Below are 20488 nucleotides of genomic sequence, written 5' to 3' on the forward strand. Positions count from 1 at the left end.
TCATTCTAAAACACAAATAAATTTTAAGGATTTGTCTGTGAGTTGTATTCGAGAAATATAAATTATGAGCTAATTCTAATTTTTTTATTTTTCTTCATTCTATTTTAAAAGTCCCATTTCATAAACGTGTCCTTAGTTTGAAGGTTTTCTAATGGAATTTAATGTATTTAAGTGTTGGATTCATTTCAGCTTTGTTTGGAGCTGAAAATGTTATTGATAAATATAAATCAAATAAAAATTTATACGTTATAAGCCATTCTATTTGACTTGTGAGCAAACAAACAAAATTGGCACTGATACAATACATGTTTTTTAATATATGTAATTAAAATAGTATATTTTTCACACTTTTAAATCCCATTTCAATTGATTAAGTATGCCTATGTTTTTGTATAATTTATAGTTTATTAACTTTGTTGAGAGAACTAACCTATTTTCCACTCGAAACTTATCAATTAATATTTAATCAATAAAATTACTATATTTTTATTTTTATCTATACTATATATAAAGCCAAAACTTGAAATAACTTATCTTATGGTGTAATTTTCTTTTCCTATTTTGCCCGTCACACTATTTAATTTTTACAAAAAACTATATAATCCTAAGCTACCACCACCGATACATTAATTAACCACATATCTCACCTTAAATCAAACGTTATCATAAATAAACAAAAAATATAATATAAAGTACACCGAACACAACAAACACATTCTAATTCAAAAAAAAATGAAATATATAAAAATTGAATATTATTATCACACAATATTCGCTGGCAGGCACGAAGTGCCTGTACACACTAGTACTATATAAAGTAAAAACTTTAAATAATTATTACTATCATTCTATTTTCCTACTTTGCCTCTAATATTCTTTATTTCTAAATAAAACCATATAATCTTAGATAACTATAATTGATATATCTTATTTTAAGTTTTTTGATATTATAATAAATACAAAAATTATAACATAAATACATCTAATAAAAAACATTATAATTCTATAAAATAAAAAATACAAATTTAATATTTAATATTTAATATTCTAAAATAAGAATGCAAACTAGTTAAAATATAATTATGGACGAGAGACAAAAGAAAAGGAAAGTAGAAACTAGAAAGACAAAACAATAATTGAATGTTATTATAAGAATGGAGAGAGTATTTAAACGGTCGGAAGTGAAATCAAAAGCAGACAACATTATCCATTTCATAGTGGCGGGAAGCAGAAACTGTGTTCTTTTTCATTTCAGAACTGAGAGAGTAACTTCTCTGAACCCTAGAAACTTCAAAACCGAGATTCAACGTTTTCATCGCAATGCAGTGGTTAGCGATTCGAAACGGCGTCGTTCTCTTACCGCGGTTGCGTTCCTTCGCTCTCTTCCTTCCTTCTCCGACACCATCTACATCTATTCCATTCATTCCCTTGCGCATGCTCAAGTAATAATGCTCTCTCTCTCATATTATTTACTATATTGTTGTACTTGTGATTTATCAAGATCCAGAGAATGAAAATGAATTGTTATTAATCAACGGTCTTCGTACAATCAAAACAGTAACTAACTGCGTAGAACTGATACTTGAAAATGATTGCAATACTCTTGTTCAATACTTTTCTTCTTTATATCCTTCATTTTTTTTTAATTTGTCGGGGTAAGGCTGCCTACATATGGCCTATACTATATCCTACTAAGTGGGAGTCTCGTGCATTAGATTACTTTTTTTAATCCAGAAATAGTAGGCATATTTGTTTTATTTATACCCTATGAAGCACCGATATACAATACAAGTATCAGATACATAGCCCATGCATATATCATATATGTAGGATATGATATGTTTGAGATACACATAAAATATGTAAGTAAAATTCATAAAACATAATAATCGTATAATTATTATGAAATTTCAAATAAAGAATATATTTCTTAGAAATCACTAAATACAAAATAACATCATATTGTGATTTAAATACAGAATTTATTCCAGTGCACTTTGCTATCCTTTTTTGTTACTATTTTCTTGACTTGCCAAAATTTTAGTGATTTAAATTTCTATTCTTTTGTGGCATAGCTTATAAATTTGTATCTTGTTAATGAACAGAGGACAACCTGAGAAAGTATTGTGCTTTACAGATAGGAAGGTAGTGCGGGGGAGCAGTAAAGCAGCCAAGAAGCACAAAGCACAAAATAATGTTTTAGATGATAAAAATCTTTCTCACATATTGTGGTGGAAGGAGGTGCCATTAGTTCTTGCCTCTAGTTATATTTCAAATTTAGCCATGGCTTCTAAAAACTTTTATTTTTTGATTAAATGACGGATTCTTTAGTGAAACGTTGCATTCTCTTCTTTCTTCAAAATTTGGCAGAGGATGGAAATATTCAGAAAGCCTTCAACGATCCAGTTGTTGAGAAGGCTCGAATATTCCAATTTACTGGGCTTGGACACTAACTTGAAAAATGGAAGGTACTTATGAATTTGAGGCTATTATTTTTCACTTTTACTTTCATGTAGGACTTCTGATGCACATGTATTATTAGAAGAGAATGATAATGAACCTACATCTTTACCCTATGATGACATCACTGAAACAATTGATGACTTGAACAAAATTATTATGATGTTCCTTTTGTTCTGTGCAAACGAACCAGAACCTGCACTAAACATGCTCTAGTTCATGTCGTTTGAAAATATCCCTCATAACCACATGACCATTGTTACTAGTCTAAATATTCCTATTCCACAAACTTATACAAGGCATTAGGACATAAGAGTCTTAAAAATGCTTCTAAGATTAGCTGAAAACACGAGAAAAATAAAACTTCGGAATTGGTGAGGCTGCTGAGGGTAAAATAAACTTCTGGGAGTTGATGGGTGTTCACAACTAAATACAATTCAGAAGCCACTTTAGAGAGATATAAGGCATGTGGTTGCATGGTCAGTGCTGCAATTCTAATTCTCCCTGTCAAGTCCTTTGCTTGGACATTGGTACTTCACAGGAATATCACTATTGCTTTGTTTCTGACTCAGGCCTCATACCACTCTTTCTCCTGATGGGTTGTGTTTGTGTTATGTATAGAGTTAGCTGAAAATAATAAGCTGCCCTCCTGTCCCCTTCCTCCCAATCATAAAACCATCTTCCTTTGGAACGACCTTTTTTCAGGTTCTTTGTGAGCATTGGGTGTGTTCTCAAATGTAGAGCTCTTGATGCTGGTTTGGTAATTGGAATAATGATTTTGGCTAAAATTAAGAGGCTGAGATTCGGTAGCAGACTGGCAGTGTACAGTCTAAGCTGATCCTTGATGCACGTGGTTGACGCAATTTTTTTGCATTTACAATTTGGATGATATCTTTTAGTTTCAATTTTATGGTGGGCCTTGTCCTTTTTTCATAGTTGCACTTTTTTCTGTTCTCTGTAGTGACATTTCTTCTTCCATCTCCCTTTTCTCATAGTTGCACTCTTCGGTTTTAGATTGGGTTATGGCCATTATGCTAAGCTATTTATTCTGAACGTAAGCAATAGCACTCAGGTTTCAAAAATGAGCCTTGATATTTCAATTGATGGTACTATTATAAGAAAGTTGATGGGAAAATAAAATTATATTGTGTAGTTTGAAGGAAGGAACACTCAATTGGGAAATGTTGCAGTTCAAGTCAAGATTTCCACGTGAAGTTTTGCTTTGCAGAGTATGTTTTTCTTATCCTATTTCTTGAAGGTTTGGTCAGGCGTTGACAGTGACCATTTGGTCTGAAGGCAGCATCATTTCTGATTCGCAATAAAACAGTTCTCTGTTCTTTCTTTGACATTAGATCTCTGTTTCTTTACTTAATATTTCTTTTATATAATTATTTTCCATTTCCATTTTCTGTTCAGGTTGGGGACTTCTATGAATCTATCGGGATAGATGCTTGTATTCTTGTTGAATATGCAGGTCTAAATCCCTTTGGTGGTCTGCGATCAGATAGTATTCCAAGAGCTGGTTGCCCTGTTGTGGTATATGCATTATAATTCTTGTGCATGTTGTCTTCTGTTAACAGACTTTAATGTTGATAACATGGTTATATTCTTGTCAAGAAGCTCGATTATACATGGATGGATGTTAACGGTGCATACTAGAGGAGATATTGTTTCAACATCTGTCACGTGTTAATAAAAATAGCCCCCCCCCCCCATTTGTGCAACAGTATGGTACAATTGCCATTCTATAAATAGGGTTAGTTATAGTATTTCAGTTGATTCCTTAGTTGGGCTTTGCCGCTTAGGGCTGACAATGAGCTGGAGTGAGCCAAACATGGTCGAGCTCAATTTCAGCTCAGTGAGAATTTGCTTGCCTCAAGCCTACCTTAATAAGAAAACGAGCTCATTTTGGTAGGTCAGGTTCAACTCATTTTGAGCTTGTGAGCTGCTTGTGCTCAATGAGCCCGCTCATTGTATAAAGAAGACAATCACCAATTATTCAAATTATTTGGTGATAAGGGTGCATACTTTGATGGAGTTATGGGTCATAACATGTTTGAGTTTTAAGACTATTGTCCATTAGTAAAGGGAGTTGGGACCACTTGACCAACAATGTAACCGTGATAAAATAATGTAAATATAAAATATTAACTAATGATATGTAGGTATGGGGAGTAAAAATAGAACAGGTTTTTAAGTGTGTCTGCATCGAGGTAGTTCACGAGCTAGGCAAATACTTGAAAGCTAAAGTCTGGCTTATTTATTAAATAAGCCAAAATTTCAAGCTCACATTCTGCTTACGAGCATACTTGATTGGGCTGTTAATGAACCAAACTTTAAGTAGCTCGCAAGCCAGCTTGGCTACTCGGATTTTATAACTGGAATATTAAATTAGTCTTTCTAGACCATATTTGGAAAGAGATTCCACTACTTTAATAAAATCTGAGAACTTTAAATTTCACGTCGTTCTGTTTTCATGTTTGGTAGTCCTTATTCTGATAGGACTAGGACACACACATGGAGTTCGGTCATGTAAGGTGACTGAGTGTTGTTGATGTATTGAAGAAACTGCATCCATCTAGAAACTTTAGTGGTCAGCCAAGGTTTCTCACAGTTTTTGTTTTATTTTCATATCTCTACTATTTATTCCATCATTGATCCATATCATTTGATTCGACAAAGATTTTCATTGTTGTTTTTGTTCTCTACTATTTGTTCCATGTAGTGAACTTTGTTAAAAAAATTAAGTAAAAAATAGTTAATCAGTTATGTTCAAGGAATTTTTTAATTTCATATGCATAGACAACAATTTTTGTGTACTTATGTTAGCTTATAGTTCAGCAATGGTTTGATTCAATAATTAATTATCTTTTTATATATTGAAAGATGCTTTTTTGTTTTTTCCCCACAGAATCTTCGACAGACCTTGGATGATTTAACACGTAATGGTTTTTCAGTGGTGAGTGGAGCAATTAAATGATACCCTGCTGATTGTTTTTCTTTTTTAAATTTAAAATTCCATCTTTCCATCCATGAACTATTCTAGGTTCCTATTTATGCCTATATATTGCTTGTAAGTTGTTTGTTATAATGAATACCAGATTTTCTTCTTTATGCTAGTTTATTGAATGCCTGCATTTTGATCTTAACAGTGCATTGTGGAGGAAGTTCAGGGTCCAGCCCAAGCACGAGGCAGGAAAGGTCGCTTTATATCTGGGTAATGACATGGTTTTTACAAGCTGGTGGTGTTTCCAAGTTTATTGTGGGTGAATTGATTGAGCTTGCTTTCGTTATGACCCAGGAAGGAGGGGAAGTTCGTCTTTCTCCATAGTGTTTATTTATTTACAAGTAGAAAGCTGATATGTTTCTAAGTGCATATTTTTTTATAGAAGAAAGATAACCAGAAACCTACTTAACAGTTAAGAAACAGAAATCCGAAACCTAAAACTTAAAATAAACCAGGCAGTTGCATTATCTAGTTTATTTAATAAACTAGATTAGGATATTGAAAAGGTAATGTGTCCTTATTGGTTAACTTTACCCTTGTGGACATTCTCCTTATTTATGATAATACATTTGTGATTGCCCTGCTATACATGTTTTCATGCAATCACTTAGAAACATTATTTTATAAAGCAGCATCATTGGGAAAAATGAAAAGATATGATTATATTAAGCGATAAGGACAATAAAGAAACACCGTGTTAACTACTAACTCATGTTACTTATATCCATTACAGTTGGGCTTCCGGGGAGCTTTTATAATAAAGGTGGCCAATGGCCATTCATGGTTTTTTGTTTCTATAAAAGAATACTTTCCTCAAGAAGAAAATAATTTTGAGTATAAGGAATATTTCACTGTGGAAAGGGTAAAATCTGCGTATTCAAGAAGCACAAAGGCTATTTTTTGAAAAATAAATCATGGTGTTATGAAGACTGTAGAATGTTTTTCTCGTTGTCTTTGATTGTGTTGTACTTTGTAAGGCTGCACAGTGCAGTTATCTTGAGGTTTAAAACTTTTTGTTTGGACTGCGATATTCATAAGATTAACTCTGAATCACCTCCTTCAAAGAAAAAAACATAATTTAGGATTCTTTAGTTCAGATATTCATGCCTATTTACAGCGGTATTTGCTTCACCTGAAGGTGGTTCTGAGTTGCAGTGATCAGGGAAATAAAATGTTTTTTTAGCATTTTTGTGGTAATTATTTTAAGATTTACAAAACGTGTTCTCTTGCTAACTAATGTTCAAAATCTTAGGCATGCTCATCCTGGAAATCCTTATGTATATGGACTTGTCGGGGTTGACCACGACCTTGACTTCCCAGATCCAATGCCTGTTGTAGGTATGAACAAGTACCTTCTTGTGTAAGCCCAACATTCTAGTGAATACATTTTGTTTATTGGTTACGTATTTGAGATTACTGCTACTGCACAACTGCATATAAAACTTGACATCTGAAGCAGGTATGTGTAGCCAGCCAAATTCTTGAGTTGTGTCTTTGGCATGAGGTGGAATGTTTTTAGTACATTCTATACTAGAAAACATGCCAAAGGTGGTTTCGTCATGTCAAAGACTACTAAAGGCTCTAATGAGAAAAGTGTATCAAATGAAACATAGTGCATTTAAAAGGGTAGAGGAAGACTTAAGAAGGGTTAGGAAGAAACTTAAAAAGACTATATCTACTTGGTTTCAGACTCTGTGCTTAACCTATGTCCAGTCCCCAAGTTGAGTATAACTAAAACCTCAATCTTTAATCGGGTGCTTGAGAGTTGAGACTTTTATTGGATATATCACTCCTTCATGTCTTTTGGGATACCTCACCCACATGTTTATGCCTTAGAAAACCAAAGGGATTTGTCACCCTTTTACAAGAGGGATATGTCGCTGACTGTAATAATGGGTTCTTGTGGCATGAAAGCAAGGAATATTAGTTAATTGGGATATCTATTATTCGCCCATGGTACAATTTAGAACTTCTGGATCTGCTAAGGAGTAGGATATCTTAAAATGTATAATTTTTTGTTTCCAGGTCTGTTTTCATTATATTTATAGAAGATATTTCATCTTATTTATTATTTGTGTCTTCATATTTTCTGTATGAATATGTTAATTTTTTTTGCCTTGGAAGTAAATATATTTTTCCCCTTTGTTTTATTATTTTCTGTTAAGTAAGTCTAAAAGGCCAGAAACTAGATAGTTAGTTTAGTGTGGGATTGTGTAAGTTAGGCTGGTACTTAGACAAATGGGTTGATAGTTAAATTGATGAACTTGTAAAGGAGGAAGCATTCTTTAGATTTGTGAAGTTTTAAACAAAGCTTCTGCATAGTTTGTGAAAGGGGAAACCTTAGTTGGAGAATTCTCTCATTTTTGTTTAGATTCAATAATATTTTACATATATCATTTTACCTTTTTTTCACATTTCCATTGTGGGTACTTCAGTTAAGGTCTTTTGTCAAGTGCTTTTATCTACCCCAATCTGTATTGATATTAAGATTCTTTTTACTAATCATATTCGATGATATTTTTTTTAATTCTAGGAATATCACGTTCTGCAAGGGGATATTGCATAATATTGGTCCTAGAGACCATGAAGACATATTCTTCAGAGGATGGTTTGACTGAGGAAGCTGTTGTTACAAAGCTTCGTACTTGTCACTACCATCACTTATTTATTCATACATCTTTGAGGAAGAACTCTTCAGGTTCGTAATTTCTTGTTTTCTTTTTTGCCACATTTTGGTCCATAGATATGGAGATTTCATAAAACTCAATATGAAGAGCCTGAAAGGGTACATATTCATTGGTTTTCATTTTCCTTCTTGAATCTAGATTCTGTATTGAAGGATATCTTGGTCTCTCCTAGTTGTATTCTTGTTTGTTTCTCCAATAAATTAATTTTGTTTCCATGAAAACATTTTAATTCTTTATTTGTATAAATAACTGTTGCTAATGAAAGTTGTGGCGCTGTTGTTAATGAAAGTCGTGGCTCAGTTGTTAACAAAAGTTGTGGCATCATTTTAGTAAAATGAGTTTTGTTTAGTGCATGATTGTATTAGCCTACGTTGTATTCTGGAAGCCTAAAGTTGATCCCAAAATTGGTGTAATCCCTTTGATCTATTTCTTGTTTAACATCCTTATGGATAAGAAGCATTTTCTTACAAAATAGGCATTTTATGTTTTTCTGCATCTTTCTTATCACTTGGTAGTTTCTGTCAAGAAACGACCCTCCTGAAATTCTAAGCTATTACTATTATATGAAGGATCGTAGATGGTTTTATATGCAACTGTGTCTCTCTGTCTCTTTTCAGGCACCTTCCGTTGGAGTGAATATGGTGAGGGGGGCCTCTTGTGGGGAGAATGTAGCTCCAAGTATTTTGAATGGTTTGATGGAAACCCTGTCTCTGAAATTTTGTTCAAGGCATGAACGTTAATTGTATTTTTTAAATGTGTTTGACTGTTTGTGTGTGTAAATGTGTTATTTGAGTTAGTTATCTACTTAATCTGTATAATTCACTTTGTGTATGATAGGTAAAGGAGCTTTATGGTCTGGATGACGAGGTTATATTCAGGAATACAACTGTGCCTTTAGAAAATAGACCCCGTCCTTTAACTCTTGGAACAGCTACTCAAATTGGTTAGTCTATATATTGATGAAAATGTTGTGCCAACTGGTTATTTCCTTCCTCCTTAATCCGAAAATCCTTCACTTTCAGGTGTGATACCAACAGAAGGAATACCTTCTCTGTTGAAAGTGATACTTCCATCAAATTGCACTGGATTGCCTCTATTGTGAGTAAGAGATTTTTTATTGTGCTTTCTTTGTAACTTATTTCATTTTAGTTACAGACCAACTCTCCCTTTAAACCTTTTTTTTGGTGTATTCTGTTTTTTTCCCGTTGTACATTATGATTAACAGAGGGTGACTTTGGGGTAATAGTAAGGTTATTGCTTAGTTATCATGAGCTCACAGGTTCAAATCTTGGCAACGATCTCTCTGCTTTTGGGGTAAGATTGCGTACATCTACCCTCCACAGACCCTACTAGGTGGGAGCTTTCGTGCATTGAGCCACTCTTTTTTGTATATTATGATTAACATAATTGTATGTTATAGATATTTTGTCTTGCCTAAAGAGTTTTAAACATGTTTGTGTTTTGCAATTTTGCACAATTTGTTGTATAAAAAAGGTGGCCCGGTGAGCACGAGTCTCCCACCTAGTGGGGTCTGGGTAGGGTATATTTACGCAACCTTACCCTCGCAAGTAAAGAGGTTGTTTCAGGATTTGAATCTATGACCTAGAGGTCCCAAGGCAAGCAACCTTACTGTTGCACCAAGGCAAGCAACCTTACTGTTGCACCAAGGCTTACCCTCACAATTTGTTGTGTATGATTATAAAATTAAATGGCTTAGTTTCTCACTGTTTCCCCCCTTTTGAATTTAAGTAATTAATAATAGCTATAAGTGTGATGTACTGCTTGTAGTGATTATTATGGATCCCCTTATTAATTTTTGTCTTTGTTTATTATGATTCTCAGGTATGTGAGGGATCTTCTTTTGAATCCACCTTCTTATGAGATCGCGTCAACAATTCAAGGTGATTTCCAATTGATGTCTTAATGTGTGTCTGTACTTTAACTGTTTATTTTTCCAGTTACAATTTATCAAAATATTTACTATACATCATTACCACCACCATCATCAGTGGTGGGTGATGATTCAATGACAATTCTATATAATCATTGTTCATTTTACCTCTAATTTTTAAAGGGCATCATATTTTGTCTTTAATTATGTACTAATTTTCTTCTGCTTTACTTTGGCAGCAACATGCAAACTTATGAGCAGTGTAACATGCTCAATTCCTGAATTTACATGTGTTCCATCAGCGAAGGTTGTATTCCAGTCATCTGTGAATGATACATGTTATATTTTGATATAAGATTAAGGGTTTAGATAGGATTCTCTCAAGAAATAGATAACGATGTAGAGAAGAAATAGCCAAACACAGCCAATGGCCTAGTTCTTCTACTCGAAGCCTCTAAAAAACCAGGAAATAAGAAAGTTCTTTGTAATAACTTTCTCAAGTTGATTTGAATGTATTTTCCTTTCTCTATTTTGTCAAGTAGGGGGATTGTAGATTAAGAGGAATGTTTATTGGAGATTGTGATCTTCATTATCTTCTACTCTCTTTTAGGTATTTTACTTGGACAATCAATCATTGCAATTTTGTGGCCTCATGAATTGATATATTCATGACTACTAGTAATTGGGAGGATTCTTTTCCTCATTTGGTTTAGGTCATTTCAAATCATTTTACCTTTTCATTATGTTATAGAAAGAATAGGTTTGTAGGCCATGCTCAGATGTCAATTCATGCCTTTATGTTTTTGTACAATATAGCCAAAGAAGGGCGTCCCATTGCACAAGGTTCCTCCTAGTGAGATTAGTGGAGAGTAGATGTTTGCAACCTTACCCTCACAGGTGAAGATGTTGTTTTCAGGATTTGAACCCATGACCTATGGGTCACAAGGCAAGCAACCCTTACCGTTGCACCAGACTCAGCCTCTAATTTATGTATAATACAACTAATATGATTATTATAGTAAACTGTGGAACTCAAGTAGTACAAATAATTGAGGGAGACTAAAATACCCTATGAAAAGCCCCCTCAAGTTGGTAGTGCATGATGCTAATCATGCACAATTTTTCTCAAATATAATCAATTGATTCTCTTATAGTGGCTTAGTAAAATTGTGACTTGTGGAGATACAAGGACTGTTGGCATTGTCTCTTTGAAGCATATCTTGTCATGTAAATAATACACCCAAACAAATCACAAGTGATATGTGCCTTTGGTTGATATTCTGATTCTGCATTTAATGTTGACCGGACTAGCAAAACGGAAAGACTATGGTTGTTTTGTTTTCAACAGAGCAGTGAAACCAGCTCTGAATTTTCTATCCTTGTCAGTTTTTATTTCAACAGAGGGTGAGTCTCCGTACAATAGTTAAGTTGCTTGTCTTGTGACGTAGCTATATGGATTCATTTCCTGAAAACAACCTTTTCGCTTATGAGGATAAGGTCCTGTACATCTACTCTTCCCAAACCCCATTTGATGAGAGTTTCGTTCACTGGGCCGTCCTTTTTTATTCTCCGTATCTACCATTCTGGTTTTTCATTAGACGCTTTCAACGTATTTATTTTGTCATTTCCTTTCCCCCCACTTTTCTCTGTCAATGATTGGATTTTCTTCTTTTGTAACACTATTTTTGTTTCTGATTGTTAACTGTATTTGTGCAGCTTGTAAAGCTAATTGAATCACGGGAGGCCAATCATATCGAATTTTGTAGAATAAAGAATGTACTTGATGAAATTTTGAAGATGTACAGAACCATTGAGCTCAATGAAATATTGAAACTTTTAACTCATCCCACATGGGTGGCAACTGGATTAAAAATTGACTTTGAAACCTTGGTGAGTCCACCATTTCTGTTTTTTTCCTTTTTCAAAATATCTCCAGGGGAAGTGTATTTATAGTACAAATGTTGAATTTTCTGTTAATTGTTTCTGTATGACTTTCTTTGTTTGCAAATATACTTTCCGGTCCCTAGATTGTACTAAATATTGCATGTCTTTGTTATGGTAATTAGGTGAGTTTTTTCATGCCATGTTCAAACAAATAAAACTCCACATATTCTGAAGACCGTTTAATATAAATGCTATTACATTGTTAAGCCATTACTGCTTTACCAAATTATGGTTTTTGTTTCTCATTTTATTATTTAATCAGTGAAAGTTAATTATATGTGACTTTGTTTCATGTGTGTTTTAAAATTGCATTTCACTTTAGTAGTGTATTAACCAAATGGTTAATGCGTTTGAGGGTGTTTCTGTCTATTTTACTATCCTGTATACGTTATACTACTCACATCTTTGACTGTATATGAAGATATAAGCTGCACCCACATTGGTACGGTTTTCTTTTACTTCACACACTTTCCTAGGCTAATATTTCTGCTTCAAAGTGTGTTGGCTAGTAAACTTTGTAATGTTTCCTTTCTAATTTTCAGGTTAATGGGTGTGAAGTGGCATCAAGTAAGATTGGTGAAATAATCTCTCTGGATGGCGAGGATGATCAGAAAGCCAGTTTCTTTTCTGTCATTCCAAATGATTTTTTTGAGAATATGGAGTTTTCATGGAAAGGTCGAGTTAAAAGAGTCCACATAGATGATGTATTTGCTGAAGTTGAAAAGGCAGCTGAGGCCTTATATTTTGCAGTAGGTCTCTGTGACTCAACCCTGCTTTTTTATAAGCGACGAATACAATTTAGACCTTACCTGCTAATTGTGAATTTTTTTATTTAATGCTCTGTTTGGATGACAGTATTGAATTTCACATAGAATCTGATTATTATTTTTTGTTCTCAGCAAATAAAGAATTAAGGTATAAAATTTTAACTCTCAATTGAATTAGAGGAGGCCACCAGTGAGCGACTGTGGTCATTGGATGCTGTCGGTAATATTAGTCGGAGTGCACCACCGGTAACTGTAGTTAGAGGATACCACCGAGAACTAGGCCAGCAGTAGCAACAATGGTTGACCTTGTCAGTGTATTCTACAAAGATAATGAATGCTAAATATAACATATTGTTTGACTTGTGTGCTTGAAATTGTAATTGTTAGGGTCTAGGCTAAAGTCTTGGTAATGTTATTAAATAGTTAATTTTCCGTGGATTTAGGCTCAATTGGAAATTTGATTCTGATGTACATGGAAACAAGATAATTGGAATTGACTAATCTAGCGTTAATTGTAAGCTTACTTCCATGCACCAAACAACACCTGGGTTGTTGGATTGCCTAGTACATGTAGGCACCTACCTAGTAGGAAACGACTTTGGTTGTTGTTGGTGATTGCCTGGTAATATTTATTTTGGATGGTTTTATTTGACTGCCTCTAGATTGACATACTCACTGGCTATTTAGTGTTTTAAGTGAAGAAAATGAAGTAAATTTCATAATAGAACCTCAGCCCATCTGCAACAGTGGTGCTGTTTCCTGCCCTGCCTCAATGCCTAGGTAGCCGCATTACAGATCAACTCCCATGTTTTATAGAATTTAGTAAGAAGGAACATATTTCTGTGTAGGATTTCTATTAAAGTTTGCTTGCTCGTCTCTTTATAACCATGTTTCTAGCTTTTCTCATGTACATTATATTTGGAAAGGCATATCTATCTTTTATTTATGTGGTCCCAACATTCTTGCAGGTTACTGAAGATTTCAGTCCTATTATATCTAGAATAAAAGCTACTTCATCTCCACTTGGAGGCCCTAAAGGAGAAATATTATATGCTCGGGAGCATGAGGCAGTTTGGTTTAAGGGCAAGCGTTTTACTCCAATTGTCTGGGCTGGCAGCCCTGGAGAGGAACAGATTAAACAGCTTAAACCTGCTTTAGATTCTAAAGGTAAAAGGGCAGGCGAGGAATGGTTTACCACAGTGAAGGTGGAAGCTACCTTAGTAAGGTGTGCTTTCTATAGAATGATGGATTCATTTGACGATTGTTTTAACTCTTCAACTATATATGATGGTCTAACAATTTTGTTTCAGGTACCACCAAGCATGTGCCAAAGCAAAATCAAAGGTTTTGGAAATTTTAAGGGAACTTTCTGCAGAATTACAGTCCGATATAAACATCATTGTCTTTGCTTCCATGTTGCTTGTAATTGCCAAAGCATTGTTTTCTCATGTGAGGTTTGTAATGCTTTTTATTTCTTCTGCTATTCATGGATGGCATTTCATCTGTGGTGCACACTTTTTTTTCTCCAGATGATATGGGTTTGTGTAGGATGCAAGTAATTAGCTGTCTTCATTTTATAACCAATTCTAATTTGATGAGAAATGGGAAGGTGGTGTGTAAACAGTGTTAGATTAAGGTGAAATTTGATGGAATGACAATGGAATATCTGTTCAGTTTGGTCATTTCAAACAATTTTTTTGCGGAAACTGTTAGAGAATATTATAGTTGGTAGCTTATTACTTATTAGTCTTATTGTTTGCGGGCTTGGTTGATACTAGTTGAGTTAGTAGTTGATGTAATTATTAATATAACAATGGGTATTAGGTTAGCATTTTGTATCACATTATTCATATCAGTTTAAAGCCGTCTCCCCTTTTCCTTCTTAACCCTGGACCTAATACTTGAACAGAAACCTTGATTTGAAAACTGTTCTTATCAACTTTAATTTCAATGTGATTTAAGTAACATTATTCTTCTGTGTCTTGAAATTTGGGGTTATAGATGTCAGATTTCAATTCAATGTCTTTCTGAACTCACTGGTATTTCTTTGGAATCTTGCACTCTGTATACTAATTTTCTCATTGATGTCTTGCAGCGAAGGGAGAAGAAGGAAATGGGTATTTCCAGCACTAGCAGAATCTCATGGTTTTGAGGTAGCATATCAGGACTTTGTTTGCACTGGAGAAAATTTCTTCAATTAATGGGGTTTCCTATTATCATTGTTCTATTTTGTTGCTAGCAGCGAATGTTCTGTTCTCTCTATTATCTCATTGTTTTATAGTTAGGTATAACTTATTAGAGAAAAGAAGAAAGTACAGGTACAGGGAGGATAAGGCATAAACCAAAAGAGAAATAAGAACCTGCAATTGTTAAATGCCTATATAATTTTGGAAGTATTGGATTCCAAAAGCAAATAGCTTTAGGATTTAACACCGAAAGGAACACCTGAATAACTAATATGCAACTGCAAAATCTGTCAACCAGTCAATGCAATAATGGAAGAGAAAGCATCAACTTTACTTCTATGCTGGCCAAACAACTCTTTGTAAAATGCTCTTCGAGCTAGGAACAACTCAGAACTGTAGAACATATAAAACCTTCCTAAACCTATCTGTATCTTTACGTGTTAAATTTAGTTGCCTTATGGTATATCGTCCAATAGTTGGCTGCTCTTTTGTATTAACTTGTTTGCTGTCATTGTGTTGTGACCACTGTAGTAAATTATTGTTTCAGGATGTGAAGCAGTTAGAGGAAAACCAGGGGATGAAGATAGTTGGTTTATTACCCTATTGGTTGAACACAGCTGAAGGGGGCGCTGTTCATAATACTGTTGATATGCAATCATTGTTTCTTTTGACTGGACCAAATGGTGGTGGCAAATCTAGTTTACTTCGGTCATTATGTGCTGCTGCGCTACTTGGTGTATGTGGACTTACAGTTCCTGCTGAATCAGCTTTGATGCCTTGTTTTGATTCCATCATGCTTCATATGAAGTCTTATGATAGCCCAGCTGATGAAAAAAGTTCATTTCAGGTTTGACACTGGTTTATGCTATGCTCTCATGTTAGTCTGTCGTGTTAGTGGTTAATAGCCTTTAAAGTTCACCATCAGATGACATAAGTACTGATTGTTATTGCTGTAGTGTCAACTGTGATAAAAGGTGTTGGGGTTGTTAGAATCGTCAGGCTTTTGAAATACATGCCAGTCAAAATGGGCAGAATACATGCTAGTCATGAACTCATGATATAGCACACTAATGTTTTTTTCCTTCCATATGCTTCTCCCCTTTCACAATTCTTTAATGATAAATAAATGGGTGAAATTCCTATGATGTGTGACTCATGAATTCATATCCATGTCCCATTGTTAAGGAATATAATATAGTATTAATTATTAAGTCATATGAAAACTCTTCATGGTTAAGGCATTGCTTCACTTATAGTGCACATAAAGTAAATGGTATTTGGGTCTATATGAACCCGTAGTATCAAGCATGTACCATGTATGGAACAATTCTGAGTCAGTAGTGAAATGTTGTGTGCCATTTGTCTCTTTTCCCTTTGTCTCTACCTAAAACTTGTTTTCAACAGCCACTTATAAAACTAACTGTCAATGCATTCTTCATACATGAATTTTTTAAAACCCAAGGGCCTCTTTTGAGAGAATGCATGGGTATAGGCTACATCATTGTTGCATTCTAAGGCTCATCAGGCTAGTTCTCTCCGGTTTGTTCAAGTAGTGTTTAGTGTATTATTATTATTATCATAGTTTAAGATCTATGGTCCTCCTCGCCGAAAGCTAGTTAATAATAAGAACTACATTCATAAGTGCTCTAAATGGAAATGGGATACATAATTTTTAAATTATCTTGTTATAGTTTTTTTATTACATAAAGCCTTCATAATGTATTTGTTTTTCTAGAATTAAAAATTAATTAGTGCCTTAAAAATTTCATTCATCGTGTATCTATCTCAGGTAGAGATGTCAGAGCTTCGATCAATCATTGCTGGGACATCCAAAAGAAGCCTTGTGCTTGTTGATGAAATATGTAGAGGAACAGAAACTGCAAAAGGGACTTGTATTGCAGGCAGCATCATTGAAACTCTTGATCAAATTGGTTGCCTGGGCATTGTATCAACTCACTTGCATGGAATATTTACTTTGCCATTAAACATCAAGAACACTGTGTACAAAGCAATGGGGACAGTAAGCATTGACGGACAAACAAAACCCACTTGGAAGTTGACAGATGGAATATGTAAAGAAAGTCTTGCTTTTGAAACAGCCAAGAGAGAAGGAATGCCCGAGTCTATTATCGATAGAGCTGAAGAACTTTACCTGTCACATGCAAAGGAATTGCTTCCTGGCGAAAATTGCCCAAAGCAGGAACAATATTCTTATGACATTAATGTTACTAACTCTAATGGAACACATCTTAATTCAAGAAAGTTTATGACAGGAAGTTCTCATGATAGGATAAGTTTAGCTAATCAAGTGGAAGGTTTACACAAAAAGGTTGAGAGTGCTGTAACTGAAATATGCCAGGAGAAGGTAATGGAGCTCCAAAGAAACAAAATGATTTCGGAGCTTACCGAGATAAAGTGTGTCCTAATTAGTGCAAGGGAACAACCACCTCCATCTACTGTAGGTTCTTCAAGTGTCTATGTGATTGTCAGACCAGATAAGAAGCTCTATGTAGGACAGGTACATTCTTGTCTCTCAGTGTTTTCTTAATATAAGGTGGTCCTTATCTTATTTTTTGTTCCATTCTGTGGTAGTGCCGTAGTGGTAGGGATGGCAATGAAAACCGAACCCGTGGGTATCCACCCGAACCCAACCCGAATTTAACGGGGAAAATTCGATGTGATTGGGTTCGGGTTTGGTTTAATCAATTTAAGCAGTAGATCTCGAAATTGGTTCACTGCTTTTCAAACTGGTATTCAATAGCTGAGTCTTCATCTCCCATGTAATTAACCAAATTTTGTGCAGTTCAAATTGGTATCTGGATCTTCTCATGCGTCTTGCATAACTGGTCACTTGAAGGGATAGATACACACAACTCTGTAAATGTGATCCATAATTACTACCTAGGTTCTCACCACAACTATTGTATCTCTCTTCACAGAAGTATCCACTCCTGTGTTATTCAAATAACTTGCTCTCTACAACCCTTTCTTCATGTGTAACATTGCTATTAACTATCAATAGTGGTTACCATCCTTTGTTGTCTCAATGAAATAACTTGATATTAACCCCCATTATTTGGCCCCTTCAACGTATACTAACAACATGATTTACAATGATCTATGTAATTGTCAAAAGGTTGTCCAAAGTGTTTATTCTTCAAAATAATGAAAAATTCTATGTAACTCATCAGAAATGTTATGCTAATGTTGAATATTATTCATTTGAAATGTGCACTATATTGATTTCAGTGTCCCTTATATGAAACTGTGTCATTTAAATTGACTAATTTCCCTCTCTGACTGCCATGAACATTTGATACAGACGGATGATCTTGAAGGCCGAGTTCGTTCCCATCGCTTAAAGGAAGGACTGCAGAATGCATCATTCCTTTATTTCCTTGTCCCTGGAAAGAGCCTGGCATGTGAGTTAGAAACTCTGCTCATAAACCAGCTTCCTAGTCAAGGCTTTCACCTAGCCAATGTGGCTGATGGCAAGCATAGGAATTTTGGCACTTCCAACCTTCACACAGAATGTGTTATTGCTACTTCTTAATATATGTTTACAATCCCCATTCAATAGTTTTGTAATATGGAAATGACAGTTAGAAATATTTTACAATGCCAACCTTGTGAAATTTATATTATGTGAATGAAACTCAGCAAGCAGTGGCTGCAGCGTTTTTGGTAGATGTAATTGCTGTAGCTGCATTTAGTTGAACCCTGCTAGCATGTGTAATATATTTTTATAAACCTTACTGTTTAGTGCAAATTGTCTCTATGCTAATCTGGCAACATGAATTGGTCAAATTGATGTGTATGTTTATGAAACAAGAACTTGTAAACCAACAAAAAGAACAAGATGACATGTTCAAATTTGATGGGTTGAGTTATTTTTTAGTTTATAATCACGTAGATTATAATTTTATAGTTTATAAAGATAATCTAAAAATAACCATATCAAATACATGTGTACTTTTGTTTTTCCTATTTGCTCTTGTTAAACGGACTTCCTTTAAGTTACTTTCATAATTTCTATCAAGCATTTGCTTGTTTCAAAATTAATAAGGATAAAATTGTAAACGGAACGGTGTTTTAGAAAAGCATTGGATAAATAAATATAACTACTATCTTTGCTTGATTTCGTTAGAAGTGCCTTCTAATAAGGGTTAGTGGGAGTAATATTTTACCAGTTGAGTTAGAAATACAAAAAAATGGGTCACCCCATAGGCCTAACACAAATTTTGTGTTTAAGATTGAGCTTTTAGAAGTAGTGTAGGCTCAATAGAACTATTAAATTGAGTAAATTATCATAACTAATAAATAATTAAATCGAAAGCTTTCTTTGAGGTATTTAAATGGTTCTAGACTTGATTCCAAATATGATAGATCATGGTAAGGGGGTGATGGCAATGTAAGCCTACCCATGCGTGTGACTAGTTTGTTTTGAATAAGAGGATAATCCAAAGTTGACTTGTTGACCAAGAATATTGTTCATGATCCTACATGGCTATATTGCTATATCCTCCTTGAGTCAAAAAGTTGGCTTAAATGGAGAAAAAGGTTCTGAAAAGGGATATTAGTCAAAGTAAAGTGAGAGTACTTTCAGTGCCAACTTATTAGAAAATTGGAAGACAATGTTAATCCTTTTAATAAATTATTACCATACTTTAAGTGATATCATTATTGTCCAAATAAAACAAGCATTAGCTGCATTGGTCGGTAGTGCAAACCGGCCAACATATTGAAGATCATATCAACAAAGACCATTAATTTGGTTAATACTTATCATGTTGTATGTCTTAAAGTTTTTGAAATAGATGTGTACGTGTGCCTAAAAATTATGTCATTAAAAATGATGACCAAGTTTTACTCTCAGCCATACCCACTTTAAGAAATGTATTTCATGAATTTGTATGGAAACTTATCTTTTGGACTTTATTAATAATAGTGATCTAGTATGTGATTCGAAGAGTACATTGAAAATAATAAACCTAGGTACGTTATGCATTATGGACACGACAAATAAAGAAAGTCATGGAGGAGAACTCTAGACTTAAGAAGCTATAATAAAGAAGACAATATTGTATTCACAGTGTCTCATTCTTTGTATCATTCAATGTACTATTAACCGTGATTAGCTGAAAAAATTATTTAAATTAAAATTATAATTATTAAATAATTTTTTGCCCAATCATACATTCTAACACATTAAGTGATACAAAATAATAGAACAACATGTGTTCCCTTCTAACACATACCCTTATTATTTTGAGGTGAAGGAAGCTTAATGATGAGGATGGAGATGAAGATAATGGTTGAGTGTCTTTTGTATTTAATTTGGACGCATGGATGATGAAGATAGAGATGAGAGGGGAGGAAGGGAAAGAAGAATTACATATGAGAGAAGATGATTATGGCGATAAATCTGGAATTCTACAACCATAATGGAATCTCTAGTGAGAATATGATATATAGTAATGAAAATTTAACATTGGCTATAAGGGAAGAATAAAACTGAAACACATCACAAAGAAAGAAAATTAAGT

General features: G+C 34.2%; 1 protein-coding gene across 1 annotated transcript; it reads left to right on the plus strand.

The window, feature by feature from the left end:
- LOC109336415 (DNA mismatch repair protein MSH1, mitochondrial) lies at window positions 1160-18734 on the plus strand. The gene is made up of 22 exons (XM_019573000.1): window positions 1160-1442; window positions 2106-2241; window positions 2371-2468; window positions 3614-3689; window positions 3877-3996; window positions 5372-5419; window positions 5613-5677; window positions 6720-6805; window positions 8001-8165; window positions 8772-8881; window positions 8992-9097; window positions 9177-9252; window positions 9997-10055; window positions 10285-10352; window positions 11762-11935; window positions 12532-12738; window positions 13725-13981; window positions 14067-14210; window positions 14852-14909; window positions 15490-15789; window positions 16732-17460; window positions 18265-18734. The coding sequence occupies exons 1-22, from the start codon at window positions 1321-1323 to the stop codon at window positions 18493-18495; spliced, it is 3435 nt and encodes a 1144-aa protein (XP_019428545.1). The 5' UTR covers window positions 1160-1320; the 3' UTR covers window positions 18496-18734.

Source organism: Lupinus angustifolius, chromosome LG20 (genome assembly GCF_001865875.1).
Source record: "Lupinus angustifolius cultivar Tanjil chromosome LG20, LupAngTanjil_v1.0, whole genome shotgun sequence".
NCBI lineage: Eukaryota > Viridiplantae > Streptophyta > Magnoliopsida > Fabales > Fabaceae > Lupinus > Lupinus angustifolius.